The 21,905-nt window shown below is 40.8% G+C and overlaps 1 protein-coding gene across 1 annotated transcript in view; it reads right to left on the reverse strand.

The window, feature by feature from the left end:
• The window catches only part of ITGA8 (integrin subunit alpha 8), a gene marked incomplete at both ends in the record, with an annotated part of 98,297 nt that extends 82,183 nt beyond the window's left edge, over positions 1–16,114 (reverse strand). Inside the window, 5 exons of the mRNA XM_079538392.1 lie at positions 442–503; positions 2,705–2,828; positions 5,436–5,536; positions 15,693–15,817; positions 15,951–16,114. Of these exons, the coding sequence (XP_079394518.1) occupies positions 442–503; positions 2,705–2,828; positions 5,436–5,536; positions 15,693–15,817; positions 15,951–16,114 (576 nt within the window). The remainder of the gene's footprint in view (positions 1–441; positions 504–2,704; positions 2,829–5,435; positions 5,537–15,692; positions 15,818–15,950) is intronic.
• Positions 16,115–21,905: the final 5,791 nt, after the last annotated feature.

A 21,905-nucleotide genomic window follows, 5' to 3' on the forward strand; every position in this document is an offset into this window, starting at 1 on the left:
CACCTCCACGGGAGAACAGTCTTAATCATTAGTCTGGCTCCAAAAACATCATTATATAATCCAGTTTGGCTTCAAAAAAAGACTGTGGTTCCTGCCCATTATTTCCTGAAAGTCAGGCCTCTGGAAAGCAATGGAAGTGTGAAACACTGAGACAGAATCACATACAATATTTGGCTTAGTTGAGTATTAATATAGACTTAGGAGAGCCAAATTAAAGTGCAGTTAACAGATGAACAGGTGTTGATAGTAATATTTTTTCATCTTTTATTTCTCTTTTCTAAAACCAGAAACTTTGAATCTTACGAAGCAGTAAAACTTGCAGTAACCTCCAGCAAAGTCTTCCATATGCAACAACATGAACATAAACTCTTGATTACTAGGACAGTGTGTCGATATACTAGAAATACATTTTGTCAGGATATTTCAGTGTCACAATCTTACCTTGTAAAAATCTAAGCTGAAACCTGCTTGACAAAAGCCTTGTCCTTCAGGATCTGCATTGCCTGCAGTTATGAAAGTAGAAGCATTTTACTGATTTCATACTGCATGCAGAAGACAGCATACACACCCCTAGAAGTGTACGGCTGCAAAAACAAAACTAATAAAATATGAGAAAAGAAAGAAGAAGGTTGTTTTTTTTTTGGTTTGTTTGTTTTAAAGAAGCAAAGCAAACCAAGGTCTTCTGCAGGACATTGAACATGTAGTCCCTTCACAAAGGTTTTGAAAACTTGGACCTACTAGGGACTTCAACCTCTCACTGTCCAGAGTCTTTTCTACCTAGGACTCAATTTAAGGTTTTTTTCCCCCTGGAGACAGAAAATGGTCACCAGTACCTGCTCTTCCATAAACACAAAAATAAGAATTTTCAAGGCGTACTCAAGAAATGTTGACACGGTGGATGATGGCTCAGCCTGGGTCAACATTTAAATAACATCCCGATTACCAGTACCACACCAAAGGAAAGGTACACCTGTTCTTCACAAGGCTCACCCTTGTAATTTATACAATTTTGCTCCTGTGACCTAAGCATAATATTATTCCAGATGTATGTTTGTTCACACAAGAACATCTTTCCCGTTTCTGTCCTCTTTTGTGTCTAAATTCTTTCATAATTGCACAAAGTGTGTTAACACCCATTTTAGAGCTTCCGTACGAGCACTGGAGTGCTGGAAGTCTGCAGGATGGGAAACCGATGCCAATGACCACTTGAAATTCCTCTCCAAATGGCATCAGCTTCTGGCACAGGTCCAGCAAGACATCAGAAATACATGAAGTAGATCTTGTGGGCAGCATTTCTTTTACAGCTTCAGCTGCTTTCTGTATCTGTCCATTCAGAGATAAGGATTAGCAGATGAAAGAAACACTTGGCAGCACAGTTCAGCTTAGAGCTTTACTTCAGTTCATTTATGTGTGCAGGCCTTCTGGTAGACCACAAAAAACATTATTGGGCTACATTATCATGCATCTGTCAGGTGTCAGGAAAATCCAGCTACATTATATGAATGCTGAATGTAGATCTTCACAGGAAAGAGATCTTTTAATTACGTGAACTTGCTTATCTACTTTTCCTGTAACATGCCTAGCACTTTCTTGGCAAATAATACACAAAAGAATTGATACTAGGAGCACAATTTCAGGTAGAGGAACAGTCATAAGGTGTATTTTGAAATCAGTTCATGTGCACCTGGCAATAGCAGGCTCTCTGTTCAATGGGTATCATGACAAGAAATGACGTACAGACTTCTGCTATTGGCTACCACTCACAACTTGAAAGAGCACCCTGTCTTCGCTAACTTGAGCAGCACTGTAGCTCTGCTTTGGGGGTTTCCCAAGGAAGGGATAGGCACGCCCATCATATCATGCACACAGTACCTTCGGAAATGTTACTGAACAAACAGTTCTCTGATCTGTGAGTGCAGAAACTGCCATATGCCTAGCCCAGACAAGTCTGTAGATACCTCTTATTGATTTTAATAATCTGGAGCACTGAGGTAGTGAGAGTATTAAAAAAAAATATCAGTATATTTTGTCTAGACAGAGAATGCCAAAAAGGATGAACAACTGATTTAATCTGATGTGTGGAATTTACTGTAGACTTCTAAGTAACAGAGCTTGATTCTAAACATACATGCATTATTTTTTCCTATTCCTCAAGAAGAAAGGCCCATAGATTACTACTACAGTGGAATGGGGGGGACATACTCAGAATAGCACAGGGAAAGGAGTGAACAGCAGTGATAATGTGTGTAGATTTCTTCCATGCTGGAAGTTCTTCATAAATGAACTATTGCGGGTGATACTGGTATGAATGGTGATAGAGGCCTGTGTGTTTCTGTGTGGGGTCTGGTCTTCTGATGGTGATTCTGTGATGAGAGATTTATACTCAGTATGAGCATGAGTAATAGTTTTAAAATGCTGTCTGGTTCTTATCTAGATCTGTTTGCTACATTTTAAAGCCATTTAAGTTGAACCAATTACATTGCATCACTACAACTGCATGAGCTTAATTTCCTTAATTTCTCCTCTTTCAATTATACAATAAAGCTTCCAATTTCAATCACACAATTTAACGCTGATTTCTTTTTAAGCTCATCCAATGCAATAATAACATACAGTAACTTCCATTCAAACAAAACTGAAAGCAAGAGAACACTGAGCTCAGCATCAATTCCTCCAGCACAAGCTGATTTCTATTAATACTTACTGTTGCGACAAGGTGAGTATTCAGCATAGGCACTGAAGTTCTGAATTGCTACATAGCAGGTGCCAACGGGGTCCTTCTCTGGGCTGTCTTTAAGAGTCCTCCAATGATATAAGGGAGCACAAGCCTACCAAAACAGAAACCACATCACATGCATTACCTTTCTTAAACTAACGTACTTGACAAATGCACTTTTTAAATAAGCAGCTTACAAGGATTCCCTCTGGTATTGTATCATTCATGCAGGAATGGTCATAACATATTGATGAAAGAAAATGCAGGACCTCTGGCTCTTAGAATACCATTATAACCTGAAAAACAGAGTCTGATCTTTTGCTTATAGCACTTAGCAGATGAAATCTGACTACAACTCATATTTAAGTGTATGTTACAAATACCCCCTAAGCATGCTTCACAAGTAATATGCTTGCTCTATAACTGCTCACTCCACAGGAATCAGTCCCTTAGATTAAGCTATGCATTACATATATTTGGCTGAAGACATCCCTATTTTGTCCTGATACATCTTAAGGTAATGGTCGCTTCAGCAGAATTTATTTGATTTTCCTCTTCTGAACAGAAGGAGATCTGTCAGAGTGTTGTGTCACATTGCCTGTCTCAGCCATCAGGCTGTCTGCTGTCTTATGAACTCCTGCTTCCTAATTAAAACAAAACAACAATTGCCACCTCTACAGAGGCACTATGTAATGCATTTGACAGTCCTTCAGTGAAAACTTTTTTTGCTAACTTAGTTTGGTTAGCAAACTAGTATTTCATCTTCCGTGTTCCAGTGGTGGTGTTACAAATGTGACAGCCTAAGGATAAAAGATATAGTAGCTGTGTAGAGAGAGAATCTTTTGAAAATAACTCACGTACTTGTAAAAGCAAAAATCAAAAGCTGTCAGGTATGCAAGGAACTCTTTAGGAGTTCTTGTGCCCTAAAGTTTTTCAATGGCAGGGGTGGTGGGTGGAGATACTACCTCTCCCTGCAGCCCTGCCTCTGTAAGATACAACCAAACCCTCTCGTCCCTCTTTTGCAATGAGAAGCCCTCTGGCAAGGCACTCTTATTTACATTACTGTATTGGCCTTACTTTTGCAATCAGTTCCAGCTGGATGAACCAATGCTTTAGAGCTTACTGGAACAGTCTGAGCTTCTGGAACACTGGGTTAAGGCCAGGGACTCTAAGACATGCCCCTGCCTAGGACAGCTTACAGAGTAAAACAGAGAGCAAAACCAGAGTGCAGCAAAGAGGAATTATGCATCCTATGAAGCAGAGGCACGTTTTGTAGCACTGAGCAAAACGGAGTGAAGAATCATATATAAACATAAATGTTGACATAAGGCAATTTATGATTGGATTTTTAGCTTAAAAAAAAAAAAAAAAAAAAAAAAAGCTTCTGCCACCTTGATAACAATTTATTTTTCTCCCTCTTTTAAGCACTGTAGACAAAAAAGAAAAATATTTAGCTTTTCTGTTTCAAACTTTATCCTGAGAAGAGTTATGAGAAGCAAAACTATGGTAGGTTAGTACCAATATAGTGATGAGGTCTTCTGCTCATGTGATAAAGATTCAACAAATGGTAACTAAGTAGTACTCTGTTTCGGTTTGTGAACTACTTTCAGTAGAGTACACAAAGGGAAAAATCTTCAGCTGCTTCTATGGCTTTCACACTGACAATTTAGAAAGATGATATTCTTACAAATACTTTCTTTGTGTAACTAGCTTTTAAATGGAAAGTGCACGTATAAAACAATGGTACATGAAGGCAAGGAACACAGAGTTTGAGAGCTGTGGTAACACTGACACAAGTGACGGAGTTAACAGTACATGCTAGCTCTGTAACAGAACAGAGTGATGCTTTATTCATTACCTGCTTTATGACAAAATCCATCTCCAGATTAATAACCCCAAGGCATACTATTTCAGGGAAAGCACTTCCTTTAGATATTTCTTCCCTTGTAAATACTTTTTAACTAAGAATTAGAAGTTCTAAGCAAATCTCAACACACAAGTTACTGCTCTGCAGTTGTAAAAATTATAACATTATCAAACGATTTCTTCATAACAAAATGATTTCAGCAGTATTCCCAGTGTAAACTAAATTGCAAACAGAAAGTCTGGGTGTAAGCAAAATCACCACTGCCTTACTAAGCAATAAAACTGCTCACTCCATGCCAGGCTCCTCTACCAGCAGAGAAAATGCTCAGCAAAACTGGAATACAGACACTGCACTTGGAAAGCCCAACCAGATTTGGAGCTTTTATACCCTTACTTTTTTGCTGCTCTTTTCTACCCTATGCCACAGCTGTCTGAAACAATTTAAACATGACAAAATAGGTCAGTGCTCTCTTACTTACTGATCTCAAAAGATTACTGGATTTCTCTACATTCTACATTTAATATCCTTCATAAAGCTTCATATTTAAAACATTTTTAAGCATATAGCTTTCATATAATTACTGTGTCTCAAAATTAGGTCCATTATTTGCTTTAAAAAAAATTATCATTTGGTTCCATAGCTAATATAGCATTCTCCTGTTTTGACATGGCAGCAGTATCCTCAAGTTATCAGTTCAACCTGATTCTACAGACTGATTTTTTCAAGTTATATACATAATCTGCTTTATAAATTATGCATAATCATAGACTTTCTTCTTCCATCTATTAAAGATACACGTTTGAGAAAAGGTAAACATTATCTCCAAATTAATACCAAATACATAAGACTTACCACGACTTTTTCTTTATGAGCTTTGACTGTTGCCCCAAACCACTGATTTGTCTTAAACTCAATTGGTTCCCTGGTGCCATTGACCTTAATTTTCCTGTTGTCTGACAAAGAAAGGAGAATTAAGTTGACAGCTTATTTTAAGAAGTATTACCCTGTGAATTACAGATACAAGTGAACAGACCAAGAGATATATTAATTGCATCATATTTACTGTTATCATCCTACCAGTTTAACATAGGAGTGTTCTACTAACATTTAAGCTTCTCATTGGTCAAAGGAAAATGACTCATTTTTATATGTGAAATTCACATGTGAAAATTCGGAATAATTACACTTAAAGATCAGAAAACCAACATAAGATGAAAGTTCATATTCTGTATCCTCTCCTCCCCTCCTCCTTCGTCTCAAAGAAGGAAGGAAAAGAAAGAGAGAAAGACAGAGACGGAAAGGAAAGCTGCCTCGGAATTTATGATTGATGAACAGAAATACACAAAAGTCCCTAAGAACTTCTCATAGGTGGTAGAAATTCTGGAGAAAAAAAAAAAGTCCATGTTCTGTAATTAGTTTTTGTCAAGCAAATGAAATTTCTCAGCATGTATATTCAAGACCCAACACGGCAGACAGCAAAGGACTTAGTTCTTAACAGAATTACATGTGTACATACTGTCACAAGAGACAGCTTCTTAATGTTGCTTTATATACACTCTTGCAGATGTCAGCATAAGAGAAGCCATCTGGGCGTAGACTCAAGCCAATTATAATGCGTTTCAGGTTTTAATAAAAAGCAGACATCCCTTCCTTTCACCCTTAGTTCTCCAAAGTGAACTGATTTCCCATATGTTCATGAGCTATTCTCTTCCCTTACCAGTCATTCCTAATGAACTTCTCAATTTATACATAAGCAGGACATTACTCCTTTCCCCTGCATTCCCTTCTGCTTGTTTCTGGTTCCTATCAAGAAGGATTGCACAAGAATCAATTCTCTTTATTCTCTCTAAGTGAAAATAAAATTGTATACTGTCTACCTTGGAACACAGGGGAAAAAAAAGTAATGTTATTACATTGTATAGATTTATATATATATTTTACAGAGGGAAAATGCAGCTGATATAACTGCCCCTTTTCAAAAGCCAACGCTTCCTGCTATTCAGCCAGCCGGCACAGAGGAGATATCTGAATCCTTTTCATGGATGTTGGGTCACCGATTACCTCAGCCTGCGATAACCTCACAAATGCTACAGATAGAAACATTAAGAAAAACCCTTTTTTGGTGAAAAAGGAGATCTCACTACTGTATTTTTCTAATAGCGACAAGAAAGCCAAACGAGAAGGGATCTGTACAGGTTTGAAAAGTCTGAGAAAGTGCCTCCCCTCATAGAAATAATCATTTCAGTACCATGAAACTGCAGAAGCTAATAAGGAAATCCATGCTCAAAGCACTCACAGGAGATAGACAAATTTCAGCAATATTTAGATCTTCAAAATTCAAAAAGAATAACTTTCAATAACCCCAGAACTACTGACTTTTAAATTTCATTTCATTTACTTTAGATCTAAACTGAAGACTGTGGCACTCAGCAACTCTGACACCGTGTTGCGGGAGCTGCCTGCTTTCACCTGACTTTTGGCAAGACCACTTTTCATTACTTTTCCCAGAGAGGACCCTCAACACCAGTTGCAATCTTAAAAAGATCTTGATTGCCTACTGGCAAAATATACTCAAATTTGAGAAAAGATTACATTTTAAAACTGGACAACTGTTTGTGGAATTTATAGAAATCATGACAGAATTTACCAGTAAATCTGCGAGAACTGTAGTCCCCCGTAGGGGCATAAGATGCACTACGAGCCCCTCATCATGTAGTATGGGATTTTTATTATAAAATAATTAGCAAAACATTACACAGTCAAATTACTAAATAGGTATCTTGTCCCCCCGTCCCGCAGATAAATGTCTTTTCACAAAAACTCTTTAATCACATTTGTTCAGGACTCTCACTGGAGCTATGAAATCATCTGCCCACTTCCCAAGGTTGCGCTTTAGAATACAGTTTAGTCTACATATAAGAAACAAACAGTATCTCAGATTGTTATAAAACAAATATTGCTTCCCTGTCTTTATCAAAATGAAGCTATAAGCACAACTAGCCTATGTGACTACATACGGACTGCTATTACTGTGCACTGCCTGCACTGAATTAGACAGCAAGGGTCTGAGTGAGGATACTCATTAATGCCCTAAGCCAGTCGCAATGTAAACCTTCATGGCATGATCTGCTGCACAGTTTTCATCCAAAAACACACACCTGGGAAGGCCAGATGAACCATGGCCTAAAAAGAACCTTCTTGCATTTTTATCTGACTACAGAGAACCAGGGATGACAGGCGTGGAGCAGCTAGGCTCACATAAAAATTACTTGTTTGTCAGATAAATCACACTCCGATTTTCAGAAAACAAGGAAGTTATTTCTGTCTTTGGCGTCCCTCAGAATAGTGCTATCTAAGAGCTTCAAAAAATAATGTCTGTATCCTAACAATACCATTATAAGACATTAAAATTTCTCTTGGTGTTATTTATGAAGATCTGAGGCTTGCATGCTGTCTCTACAGCTATACTTCTGCAAGCAACAAAAGCTTGGAAGCTTGGCTTGCAGTCTGGTTGCACACGGATGTCATCATCTCTTCTGGAGGATCACGTCTGGCCCCTTTAAGAACTGAGAGCAGGCTATCTTGTATCCTGATACGCCATGCCAACACAAGGAGAGCTGGGCTACAGGGCAGCAGCTGGGCCAGGCACACGGCGCTCAGACCTGTGTGCAGCACTGCCCAGCAGTGCTTGAGCCCCAGCTGGATCACCTCAGAGCCAACCCAGGAGCTGTTCCAGATGGTCAGCAGCTGGATGACTCGCAGACTTGGCTTAAAAGACAGCCCTGGAGTCACTCCCGTTGTACTGGCTAAGACAGTACTGCAGGGTAAGGACCAGACAATCAAGAGTACGCAAGAGCAGTAATGTCTGTATTTAGATTTAGGTGCAAAGACGAAATTAAACATTTTAGCAACCCTAAATAATCTCATTTTCTGCTGCAGGAGCCAAAATGCCCTTGCACTGGTGTTACCTTGAAGTCCAGCTTAAGGAGCACTACTGCAGACAATAAAACAAGGTTCTCAAAATCAGTGTTCATTTCTCTACTGTTTTGGACTTGAGCTACTGGAGCTACCAAAGGGAAGGAGGCCCCTGTAGTATATGGGCAAGTAGAAAAAATTGAATCCAGACAGCAAAAAAGCAAACCTATGTAAGAACAACAGTACAGAGATTCATTTCCAGGAACTGAAGCCTGAACCCGGAATAAACGTAAATGCTTATCCGTCATTTGCACATGACTAAATTTGGCACTTTTTATGGGACTTGGTCTCCTCTCAGCCACTAAGTAAGCACATTATAAGCTCTCCTAACAGGCACCCACGCACTGCTCTTGTAAATATTTCTTTGTTGTATTAATCAGATACTAGAAAATAATTAGAAATTAAGGAGAAATACTTATTTGCAGACACTGATAGTGGCTCACTGCATCTCAGTTATTGAAAACTAAAAGTAAAAAGCATCCTCTGTAATTAGAAAATACTCAAACGAACAAAAGCAGAACCTAATCCAGGTATACAATAGACATGTAACTCTCTCAGGTCAGTTCTCACGCATGAGAAACTTTGAAAAGTATTATTTTCACTACCTCTTGTGTGCAAGTTTGCATGTATGTACTGGAATGGGTAAACACAGACAAATACTCAACAGGCACCTGCTGAAGTCTCTGTTGACTAACCTGTGCCTACTCAAACTGCAGCCAGGATGCTTTTCAATATCAGTTTTGATACATGAATGTATGTAAGCATAGCCACATGCATAAATAAATATATGAAATATAAAACCTAATATATACATGTATGACACATATTCATGTATACATGCAGAGCGAAGCTGAAAAGTCAGCTCAATCTATGCAATTTTTCAATATAAGTATATAAACATAACAAATATTTATATGAATATGTACAGGTCAAGGAAATCAAATAACTCCCTCACAAGAGGGGAGCACTTGGAATACTATGTACAGCTTTGAGATACCTGTACAAGACTTACAGCTGAAGGAGAAAGCAAAGGAGGATCCGAGAGTCATGAGCCACTACAACAGTTTACTCAGAGAGGCTGTCATGTCTCCATACTTTGGCAGAACATGGCTACACAAGGCTCCAAGCAACCTATTTTATCTTTGAACTCTAAAGCCCTGCTGCACTGATGGGGTCATGTCTTGTAGGTAGGGAGAGAGAGAAAGGAGTTTGTACAGGCACAGAGGATCCTGTACTCTAGAATCGAGGCAGAAAAAGACGTGACAGTGATTCCTTTTGATATCATCACCATTACAGTTGTTGTTACAGCTAGAAAGATGATTGTGGTGAAAATGGGAAAAGAAACAAACAGGGAAGGAATGCCCACCTATATCCAAAGATCTAAGTTCACAGGAAAGACTTCACAGAGGAAGAATCTCCAGAAAGAGACCCTGCCCCAGTGGCAGTCAGCCCTTAAATGAGGTCTAGGAGAGGTGCAGCCAGGCTCCATCCCTTCTGGTCACTCAGCTGAATTGCCTTCACCTGTGCTCCCATGGCTGACTCTGCCTTTGCCTCAGGTGATCAATTAGTGTTTCAGGCCGTCACTCAGCAGTTTCCATACAATCACCATTAAAAATTCAAATGATAGCACCCACTGCTAACCACAGTAATATCCACAGGGCTGTTGAAATGTCATCTTTAGCAGGGAAGCAGAATACAAAAGCAAGACTAAAGACAAGCAAGTTGCCTTTATTGTTATCACTATAGAAAAAAGACTTCACAGTGCTTTGACACAGTAAGGACATGAAAAATCCCTACACGATGAGGAGAGCTGTCTCTGTTATTGTATTTATCTGATTCCGCAAACATCTATTTTATTTCTGGTTATGTATCATGCCTTAGATTCTGCTCATATGAGTTACTTTAATTTGATAGATCATATCTAAAGAGCTTTATTTGGACTTTCATTCCATGAATCAAGAAAAAAAAATAAAAATCATCAAAACCAACAGGATTTTTTGCCTGAGTACAATCTGATCAAAAACAAATCAAGACCTCAGGGCATGAACTAACACAGTTAAGGGTATTTTTTCCCTTCTTTAGATAATGCTGAGATTTATAAAATAAACTGACAAGGGTCCATTATAAATCAGAGTGCTACAAGTCAACCATGAGGCTCCAGATAAGGTCTTTCTGGCATATCCATTGAAATGTGTCAGCATTTAGAAGTGCAACAAAATTCTCCCTCAGCATTTTCTCTTGAGATGTAAAGTTTCTTTTACAACAGGATTCTAACTTCTCCTCAGAATCTTACCAACTTTACAGCCAATGATTTCCTCATGTAACTGAATCTCTTGAGTCCCACAATACATCCTTTCCTTACAAAGTACCTGGGTTCTGTTACCATCAGCTCAACTGCTGGCCAAATTAGCTCATGATTTTAATCAACTGCACATTTGGCTGTGACTGACCTACATTCCCCTTACTTGTTCTTCTTCAGAGTCTGTCCAAATTCTCTCCTGTTAGTTTAGAAAATATAACTTATTTTTCTAAAACTGGTGAAGATGACTGACAGCGAAGGCAGCACTATAGTGAGCCCTGGAGACTTATGGCAAGTGTTTAAAATTCTGCCCTTGGAGCTAATTTAAAACATGAGTACTTGTTCCAGTTTGTTTAGTACTACCATTAAAAACAACCCTTAAAATGAGTTCCTGAAATATGAAGTATGAATTTTTTAACAGCTCTCAAATGCAACAGTGTACTTCAGGAGGCATTAAAGTTTGCTCCTGGCTGCAAGATGCTTTGAGTACTTTAGAAGTTCCCCAGTTAATCAAACAAGGAGAGCTTTTTTCGTATTGCTCTCCTGCTACCTCTTCTGGCAGCCTTAAGGAAAAACATCCACATTAAACACGAGGACTTTGGAGTTGTACCTCAGCGCTAAGCAGAAATGGTCATGGTAAAACTCTTTGCATAACGGTGAAACTGAAAAGCAGAAGTTAGTTCCATGTAGATAAGAGAGGAAGTCCAGATCATATCTCCTCATTATAATCCCGATGCTTGTTGCCCTGTCTTCTCATCAAGTTTCAAAGAGTATCTCTGCCTTCCACTGCAGTGTAGTAGGACAGTTTTATGGAGCAGAGAAACAAGGAAGAGTCCCTGCCCTTCAGTCCATATTTCCTGGAGTAAGGGAATATTAAAAGCTATTCCATTATACTTTACGTCAGTCCCTTGCTGCAAAGAAATTGGTTAAAGTACCAGCTGTGTTGTAAGGGGCAGTGCTTTCAGCTTCCTCCCAGCTTTGGCTCCAGCACCGAGGTTTTGGGAGCTTTGAGGGACTGCAGAGTCAGTGCTGCATCAGCAGAAGAAACACAGTTTCTGTTAAAGCCCCTTCTTGGCTGCAGGCCACATCACTGGTCCACTCATAGGCAATGCCCTGCTACATGACTTGCATATGGATGGACGGACTCAATTCCCAATGCATGTCAAAATTTCATCTTCTTCCTCTGCTCCATGGCAGAAACAATCTATTACATCAAGAGGACTAACTACTGACGTAAGTTTGCAAGTAGGTACCCTCAGTGCTTTGGAAATGTCTGGACTGAATACTCTGAAGAACAAATACAGTGACCTAAGAAGATTAGTGACATTCTGGGAGAATTCCCAGTAGAACAATATCAGTTCAGGCACGAGCTGCAGATGGTTCTGAACCTCTGTTAAGTCTGCCATCTTCTCATCAGAGTAGTTTAGTCCACAAACACATCCACATTAGCACAAGCAGCTGCTCCTAGCACTCAGACCAGCTCATGCATCCTACCATACCAATGGTGCCACAGAGATGATTTCAGGAATAGTCTTGAGTATCAGTGCTAGCAGTAGGGAACCTTGTTTGTGTTTGACTGCTAGAACACAGCACTATGAAGTAATGACAAAGTGTTAAAAGTGTTTGCATACCCTTCATGGGTAATTGACTAAATATTGTGTGTTCCTGTTAGGTATACATTAGCATCCAACACAATGCCTAATTCCTCATGCAGTCTTAGTTTCTGAGATAAAAAGAGTGAGAGAACTTCACAAGCCACAGAGATTTGTCTCTTCTTGTTTAAGGTCTACAGGAGACAGAACATAAAGTTTAGTCTCCAGAGTGGTGACAGTGAGGCTGGAGGCACCTTGCCAGTGACTGAGTGCAGCTCCTGCAGTGTCAGATCTCTGCTCCACGGGGAAAACCTGAAGTTGTCTTACACCAGTGTTGGGATGGCAGGTCCAGTGGTGCTTCACACCTCTATTCTCCCTTCAGGGCTCCATGGTACAGAAGATAAAAAATAGCTTTCTTTACAATAAAACTTGTAATTATCTTCAAAAGAGGAAGATATTATTCAGAAGAAAGTAAAGTTGAAACATTACAGACTACAGAACCCATCTTGTCTCAGTGCTTACCATCCTAGTATTAACATAGGTAGCCTCAGTTTTCCACAAAGGTGTCTATTAAGCACTCAGTTCCTTCAAATCACTCTCTGAAAGAAAAAATCTTTCCTCTGTCTAAAGTGATACATACATTCATTCAATAAACATCTTGGTATCAGTAAAAAAAGGGGGAAAATATAAATTAGTACAAAGCAACCCCACACCTGTATTGCCTTGATATTAGGAAGTGGCTGGAAACTCAACTGAAGTCACTGCAGAAAATTAGTCACTGCCATCACTTCTTAAATTTAGGAGGAACAGGATATTAATAGCTCTAGGACAAACAATATAAGCACATTTGCAAATGATGGAAACCTTTAAACTAGGTCCATTTTCCTTCTGGAAACTGTGAAATAATCTGTACAGTTACATAAGAGATTCATTAGTTAGGTGCCCACTTACAGACCTGTTTCCATCAGCCAGACATTGGCCCTATGACATCACAGGATGACTTGCAATGACTGCACACTCCAGCACCTGCAGTTGGCAGCAGAGATGCTCTGCTTGTGATTTCCAGCCCTGAAGCAATCAAAAAGACTATTACGTTTTTGGTAGAAGTGTCCTCATTCATCCAATGAACATTCCTGTTTCTGAAGTCTGATGGTTGCTGTTGGCAGGAAAAAGTCCAAATAACACCCAAGCGCATTGTATGCTCCCTCACTGGGTGAGCATAACTTTGCAGAGCTCTCCTACATTTGTGTGTCCAGCCCTCAGAAATAGAAGACAACAAAAACCTTCATGCTCATACTTGAGTTGTGATATTAAGTTACTGGTTTTCAACCATCTACATTTGTTGATCTCTTGAATTTTTTGGTTATAGTAGAAATTTCACAGTTTCTGTGACTGCAGAAATGTCATGTATCTACATCGGGCTATAGATTGCACAAACCTACTTTTCTTTAACAAATTCGTTAGAAGTCCTCTATTGAACTCTTGTGGTGAACAATACTGATTTAATAGTTTTTTTTTTTTAATAGCTTGTGCTGCTTTTTAAGTGTTACATTACACTTGCCCTTTCTTTCCAACTCCCCTCAAGTTTTACTTCTGATGTTAATTAAAAATGCTGTCAGTGATTCAGAAGTTTTATTTCTTTTGCTATGCCTGGTGAATCTAACTGAAAGAGCTGACACTGTTTGGTTAGATTCAAGAAAACAGTACTTAAACAAGGAAACTTTGTAAAAAAATATATCAGAATGAGACTTTCCAGCCTTGAAGCATCCTATGTACATTTCCTGTTTCAGGAAACCTTCACCACACCCTTCCAAGACTATGAGGCTTGAAGCACTCATCTGTGAAGTTAAAGACCTAGAGCTGAATGCTCAGTCTTTTAACAATTAGTTGGAGTTGTCGCTTTGGCAGAAAGGATTGTCTTCTGGTTAAGGCACTGGGGAAGATGAAAAAGTCAGGTGCCCATCCAGAGATACAAAATGCCTCAGGTAGCCTGAGGAAACAATGCTTGGGAGATGCTGAGCTCTCTGCCCTCTTTGGACAATCATGTGGTACAGCACAAAGCCATGTGGCTCTTCTTGGGGAGCTGGACTAGATGACCTTTAAGGGTCCTTTACTCTAACCATTCTATGATTCTGAGATGCTAACTCAAACTGCTAGTGTCTCTATTCAAACACAACATCTGCAAATAAGAGTACGGAGTTGCCCGAAGCCTCTTTGGTGAACTTTTCTGGAGTTTCCCACTGGAAAGCCAGACGTCATTCTGCTTTTCATCACCAGATTTTCATTCATTTTTCAAAACTCCCCTTTAAAAAGCAATGGGATTTTCACTTGTCCTGACAGTTTCCTATTCAAATCTATGAGTAATTTGTGTAGATAACATATTCATCTTCTGGTACATGAACTATCTACCCATTAGATGGAAAGAAAGGAATATTTGCTCTACTAATTTTATTAATATTACAATAAAGATATGGAAGGCATTCTATGTCCATACATTCCCATTTACTCATGAGTTATGACCTACATCATATTACACACCCAAGTAGCCACATGCACATCTAATACCGCATCCAGAGCAGGAGCCCGGGGTGTGTTTGGAAGAATGTCCAGACGTGAGGGGAGTCCTAAGTGGGGGTTGTAGTGACCAACACAGCCCTGGGACGTGTGGCTGGCTGGGGGTGGAATGGGTGAAGGACAGTATTTACTTGCTGCACTTAAGCTCTTCTAATTTAATTTGTGCTCTTAGAAAAAGGCTGAAGTGTATTGTGTTTGCATTTAAGTGCACCATAAACGCTAAGATTAAATATAACCTAAAGAATCATAACTTTTGTTTAACAGCTGAACTGTCTAAATGAACTTTGCCTAATAATAAATAATAAATAATAAACTTTGCCTAAATGAAACCAATCCATTTTTACGTCCCTGGGAACGCTCAGCTTAAATTACTTTCAAGACCTATAAAGAGACAACAGAAAACATAAACAGCCTGACTTGCTTAAAACGTGTGTTCTCCCTAATTAAATAGGAAACATCTGTCTTGGGATTCTAGAAGTGGCTACGATCTACCCACACCGAGCCTGCATCCAGCCCGAGCTGCTCTAGAGGAGAACCCTCGCTGTCCGCGAGGAGCTGAGCAAGCAGCGGCTCCCGGCTCGCTCCATCCGTCCCAGCCACGCGCTGCCTACGCGAGCAGCGGTCCGAGCGGCCGCGCGATGCCCGCCCCCAGCCCCGCAGAGCACTTACTGGTGTTATCGAAGGGGATCTGCCTGCAGCGCGCGGCCGGCCAGCCGCAGTGGTACACCGCTCCTCCTTCCACGATGTCCGGCTGCGTGGTGTTGGCTCGCGGAGCTCCCACCAGGACGCTGACCCTGCGGAGCACGCTCGCGAATCACCGGCGGAGCGGGGGGCTCGGCGCCGACGCGGGGCCGGGGGCTGTCACCCCGCCGCCCCCGCCCCGTGATTCGCCCCCGCAGCCCGCCCGCCGCCAGCACCGGCACTCACGTGCTGGGGTCGGGGATGTAGAAGTCCACCGAGTACCCGAAGTAGCTGCCGGGCGGCCCGCTGTACACCGTCAGCTTCTCCTCGTCCAGGTTGAAGGCCGACGCCGGCGCGCAGAGCAGGGCTGACAGGAGGAGCAGCGGGCGCGGCGGCTGCCGGCGCGGCATCCTCATCCCCTGTGCGGCTCGCCTCGGCCGGGAGCAACGCCGGAGCGGAGCGGTGCAGCGCTGAGCTGCCTGCGGCGGGGCGGGCGGCTGGAGGGCGGTTCGGCCCCGCTCACCCCGCGGAGAGCCGCGCTCCGGCGCCCCCTGGCGGCCCTCAGAAAGCAAGGGAGGGAGAGCTGGAGGTGAGGCCGCGCCTCGGTGCCTCGTCGGAGCAGTCCGGCGTCTGCACGGCTACGTTGCTGCCCGCGGTGCTCTCGTAACTTTCCCCCTTAGCTCTGCCCAGCCGTCACCCTGCGTGCGCAGCCACTCCGTGGCGGAGCTAAGGCTGATGGTTTCCACATGAACGTCCCTCCTCTTCCAGTATGGTCAGGAGTTTGAACTGAAGGGTCCGATAATTGAACGGTGCCCTTTAGGCAGCTGGAATACATGAGAAAAAAAAAAATAGACCTTCATCAGACTATTACGCAACTGCCAATGTGGGCATTCATATTTAAAAAATAAAAATAAAAAAAAATGTGCAAGAAACCCAGATCTCTTACCACATGGCAGATGTAAACACAATCCCACCCTTCAGAACACATCAGTATACCCGAATGGCTCATCTTACCATAGAATAATAGAATCATAGAACAATTTGGTTTGGAAGGGGTGTGAAACATCATCAGTCCCACCCCTGTGCCATGGGCAGGCCTTCTCCCCACTAGATCAGGCTGCCCAGGGCCACATCGTTGAGCACCTCCAGGGATGGGGCACCCAGAAATTCTTGGGACAGCAGTGCCAGTGCCTCACCACCCTGAGTAAAGAATTTTCACCTAACATCTAACCTAAATCTTCCCTCTTTTAAACCATTATCCCTTCCGCCATCAATAGTTGAAAGTCCATCTTTCTTATAGGCTCCTTTTAAATATTGAAAGGCTGCAGAGGGATCTCCCCAGAGCCTTCTCTTCTAGAGGCTGAATACTCCAGTTCCATTAGCCTTTCTTAATAGGAGAGTGATCCAGTCCTCTGAGCATCCTCATGGCTTCCTCTGGACTCACTCCAACATTTCCACATCTTTCTTGTTCTGGGGGTCCCAGAGCTGCCTGCAGTGCTCCAGATGGTGTATGCAGAGGTGGAGCAGGACAGTGAGAAGCACCTCCCTCTCATGACTGGCCACACTTCTTTTGAAGAAACCCAGGACATAGTTGACTTTCTGGGATGCAAGTGTGTACTGCTGACTCATGTCCAATTTCTCATCCACCAGAAATCCCAAATCCCTGGGATTACCCCAACTCAGATGCAGCAACCTGTGGGTGGACTTGTTGAGCTTCATGGGGCTGGAGGGGCCTACCTCTCGTCTGTTCAGGTTCCTCTGGATGGTGTTCCTTTCTTCTCTCATGACCGCGCTGCAGTGTGGTGGCATCCGCAAAATTCCTGATGGTGCCTTTGATCCCACTGTCTACGTCATTAAAAAAGATGTCAAACTGCATCGGTCCCAACCCAGACCCCTGAGGCATACCACTGGTCAGCTGACTCTGAGCTGTTCAGCTCATCTTTCTGGATGTGGTCATCACTAGCCGCTAGGAATTTTCTCTCTAAGTGTCTCTGTTGGTGCTTGCCTGGTTTTGCCATAAAGACCTTGCTCAGCTGAAGGGAGGACCTTGTACTGGCACAGAGGGCTGTGCTGCTGGGGGCCCACACCAAAGCTCTGTGCAAGAGCAGGCATCATGCCTCTATTCTCATAGAAACAGTCAACGCTACATTGCTGAAAGTTGCACTAAATAGAGCTTTTAGAAAGCTTCTTTAGCAATTTATTCATAAAAGTAACTAAAAACAATGAGGCTGTAGTGCCCATTTTGAATCGTTTTGCCCCAGCGAGCCTCACAGCAGTGTTGTAGCTGTTTTTTTAAGGACATCTGATCTGATTTTTGGGTGCTTCTGTGTGGAGCCAGGAGTTGGAGATGATGATCCTTATGGGTCCCTTCCAATACAGGATATGCTTTGACTCTGTGTAAAAGCACGTCTGCCTGATAACACTCCCTTTCCCAGCAAGACTAAATGAGACAAGGCACTGCATCTTGAAGGGATGCAATTCTTTTTTTTTTTTCTTTTCTTCTGATCTATTCAAAGATAGGAAGAAAATGAAGAAAAAAAAAAAAAAGCCAACATTGTAATTTCTGCTTAATCCACTCTATTTGAACTAAAAGGTTTGTTTTGCAGCATTTATAATACAGATGTGTCCAAAAATATCAGAGAAAGTTCAGAAAAATTGAGAACATTCTGAGTGAAACCCATTTATAAACATATACCAGCAGAGCATACCTATGAAAGCAGAGTTGTTTGTTTTGTTCTGAGGCTCTGGTTTCTTTACTTTTGTGTTTATTTTATTCTAAGTGCTTTATGGCAAGATCATTCTGATAAGATGGACATTCCTGCTCACGAAAACAGAGCAGTGTTTATTCCCATTATTAGCCATGTGACCCGCAGCTGGACCACATGCCTGTAACTCCTTCATTCTTTTACTGACTTTACTCCTATTAGAGCAAAAGATGACATTATTCGGCTATTTTACATTGGACAAGGGTCACTCAGAGACCTAAGTACCACCAATAAACTCAGAAGTACCTCAATGACTTGTGGGGGTAACACTGCCCTTACAAGTCACACATTTCCAAAGCACCTGAAGGCAACTGAAAGTTGTGTATCATGATCTGTGTGAAGAGAAATTCAGCCACTGTAAATGTTGCATTCACTACATAATAATGCCTTGCAGTTCTCACATGCTCCTCTTGTCCTGCTTGCGAAGTACATACCACTGGAGCTAGTTAGTGCAAACATTGCTCTCTTTTTTTCTTTTTTAATCTCAAACATAGATGTGAGTGTAGAACAAGCCAACTCGATTCAAACAGATGAATGACAGATCTACTCATTGCATCTCTAAAGCAGACAAACCACCAAATGCACATATTCTTAACTGTTGCCAGAAAGGAGTCATTTCTCCAGTGACATCAGCCTTTAGATCTTTACATTTGGATAACTGGCACATTACCCTTAATAACCTAGATTTGTTCCAACCATTGGAAACTTATTCCAGATTTGGGTTCCTCAGATTTTAAAACTGCCTGCACTGGAATTTGTGATCTGCGTAGTTCAGGCAGCTGCCTCAGATGTCGCTGGACTGAAGTTTGGTTGCTCGATACACTGACTGCTTTGCCTACTGCACTAAAAAGTCTTAATGGGCTCTGATCAGGAGCCAAGAGAGCAAGCCTTTATTGGCCTCTTTGGCTAAATGCTCTTAGGGTCATTATAAACCTATTTACTATATAGGAAGGTCAGACATAGAAACAAATGATTTGCACAGACTATATGAGTTTCCTGGTGTGAATTTCTACAGCTTGCATTATATGCAGTTGGTGAAGTTAACATATCATTATGGTCTTAAAAATAAGTCAGTGAAAGCTTCTACAGAAAGTTTTGCCTTAGTAAACCTCTTAACATTTCATACGAGCCTATATTATGAAAGCTTTAATCCTATGTTATGCTACTACTTAGTAATCTATCTGCTAGCAGAAGCGTTTCAAAGAATTGTATGGGATTTTAACGTAAATACTGTCAAAACTGATGCCAATTTTGCTGCTAGATTTTCCTAAAACATGCCATGACAGAATCCTCAGCGTCTAGTTCCCACAGAAAAGCTTATCTATCCTCTGAGATATTTCCTAGTAACTCTTTCTGTAGGCAGGAAACCTACTAAACTACAATTAAAGCCGTTACCCAGAGAGTACTGATTATGGTGTCACAAAGCAAGAGGATAAAATGAGAAAACAACCATGTCCTACAAAACACATGACTTAACAGCCATGTTCTTATCAGCTGCTGAATCGGAACACCTGCTTGTCTCTCCAAACCAAAAAGGATGAATTTTAGCCAGTACGTGAGTGTGAGAACAATTAAGTGAAGAAACACATTTGTGAGAAAAAGCTCAACACACAACTGCTTGTAGCCAATTAAATTAATAAACAGCAAACTCATTAAGCTTTACTTTAGGGTTTGCTAGATTCCCTTAGATTAATAATTTTATTAATACAAGACTCTTTCTCTTCCCCCTGTGTGCTAGTTGCTGGGACGTGAGTTCAGGACAATATGCCAACATTGCATTAGGTTTTGAACTTCAGCCCTGCAAACACTGTCCAAGTTAGAAATCTCAGCAAAAGTGATTCATATATGAAAAGCATGAAGGCTATTTTGAGTATGAGCAGACAAAGCCTTCTAGCAATCTAAGCAGGAGATTTCTTCTCTAGAGGTCTCATGGAAATAAATTTTATCTTGATTTACAAATGATTTCACGTGATTAACCTAGTTGACAGTGTAACCTGAAGTCTAGCGAGCCTCAAATTAAGAAGTCTGAAGGAAAAAGAAAGGAGTAAGTGTTCCTTTAATACACAATGCATCAGCTAGTTTCTTCCAGAGTACTAAGTTTTAAATGCTTGTATCTCACATCAGCAGGGCTTCTAATTTTTTTTTTTCTTTGATATGGAACACACATAGTGTCTGACAGTGGACTAGAAAAAGGCTGCTCATCATTCTAATAGACTCAGTGTAAGCTGTGTTGGGAAACACTCTATCAGAAGGCAAGACAATGCCAGAATCTAAGAAAAAGAACAAGAGAAGTGAACTGTCACAATCAAAGTCTGAAGATATTTATCATAAAGTAGCAAAATCAGCTGAAGCAAGTACCCATCAAGCATGAGCCTTCTAGGAAAACTAAAACTTCAGACTTGTCAGGCAGTCTAGCTAAACATTAGGAACAGATTTCTCTAGTCTCCATATGTTTGAGTGGAAATCCTACTGTTGCACAAGTCTCATAGCATCCAGTCCACACACAGTGAGTTGAGTAAGCAAGACTAGACTCATTAAGTCAACTTGATAAGAAGTCCTCCTTTTCAGAGAAATAAATCTCAGAGGTGAAATACACTGCTGTCAGTTCTGCATCCAGTAATGGTCATGTTCATTTCAGGAGTTGTGTTTTTAAGTAAGTCCTACTTGAACTATTTCTAGATGTACAACCGATAGACACATTTTACAGTCTTCCAAAGAACATATCTGCAAATGTCATGCAAGAAATATTCTCTTTTTGGCATTACCATTTACTTTACAGTGCAAACTGTAAGAAACAAAGGTTTCTTCCTGAAACTACACATGCTCTTTTTGATCATGTCAGCTTGTTCTTCTGTATGATGATCATTCTGGATTCACATGACAAATTTTAAACAGGAAGAAACAATTCTGAATGTGAATTTCAGCCCTAGTGGCGATAACGGAGGCTCATAAGTTGCAGTTAAGATGCAATCAATTATCCCCACCCTCTTCCCACCAAAGTTATCTCAAAATCTGACATTTCTAAACCCAAGGTCTCTTTTCATCATCTTAGAGAGGTGGTGCAGTAAAATTTTAAACATAAGAACATTAAGATTCAAGAAAAAAATTTATTTCAGGGCTAACAAGTTGATAATAAATAAAGGAATATAATAATGCAGTAACAGATGTTCTCATGCACTTAACACATACAATAACGCTGGCTTACACTGCTGTTTGGACAAATTGAGAAGAGGTATTTGGCAATATTATGAGCTTGAATAGTTTAGAGATTATAGAACAAGAAATTCCGCTGTTTCATTTTTTATTTTTTATTTTTTTTACATTTTTATACAAATTCAAATAAATATTAATACATCTATTTTTCCTCAGATTTTTTGTTCTGTTTTAACATGCCCGATAACTAAACCACAGTAATATACAACTGCCAAGAAAGAGT

The sequence above is a fragment of the Tetrao urogallus genome (genome assembly GCF_951394365.1).
Source record: "Tetrao urogallus genome assembly, chromosome: 7".
NCBI classification, from domain to species: Eukaryota; Metazoa; Chordata; class Aves; order Galliformes; family Phasianidae; genus Tetrao; species Tetrao urogallus.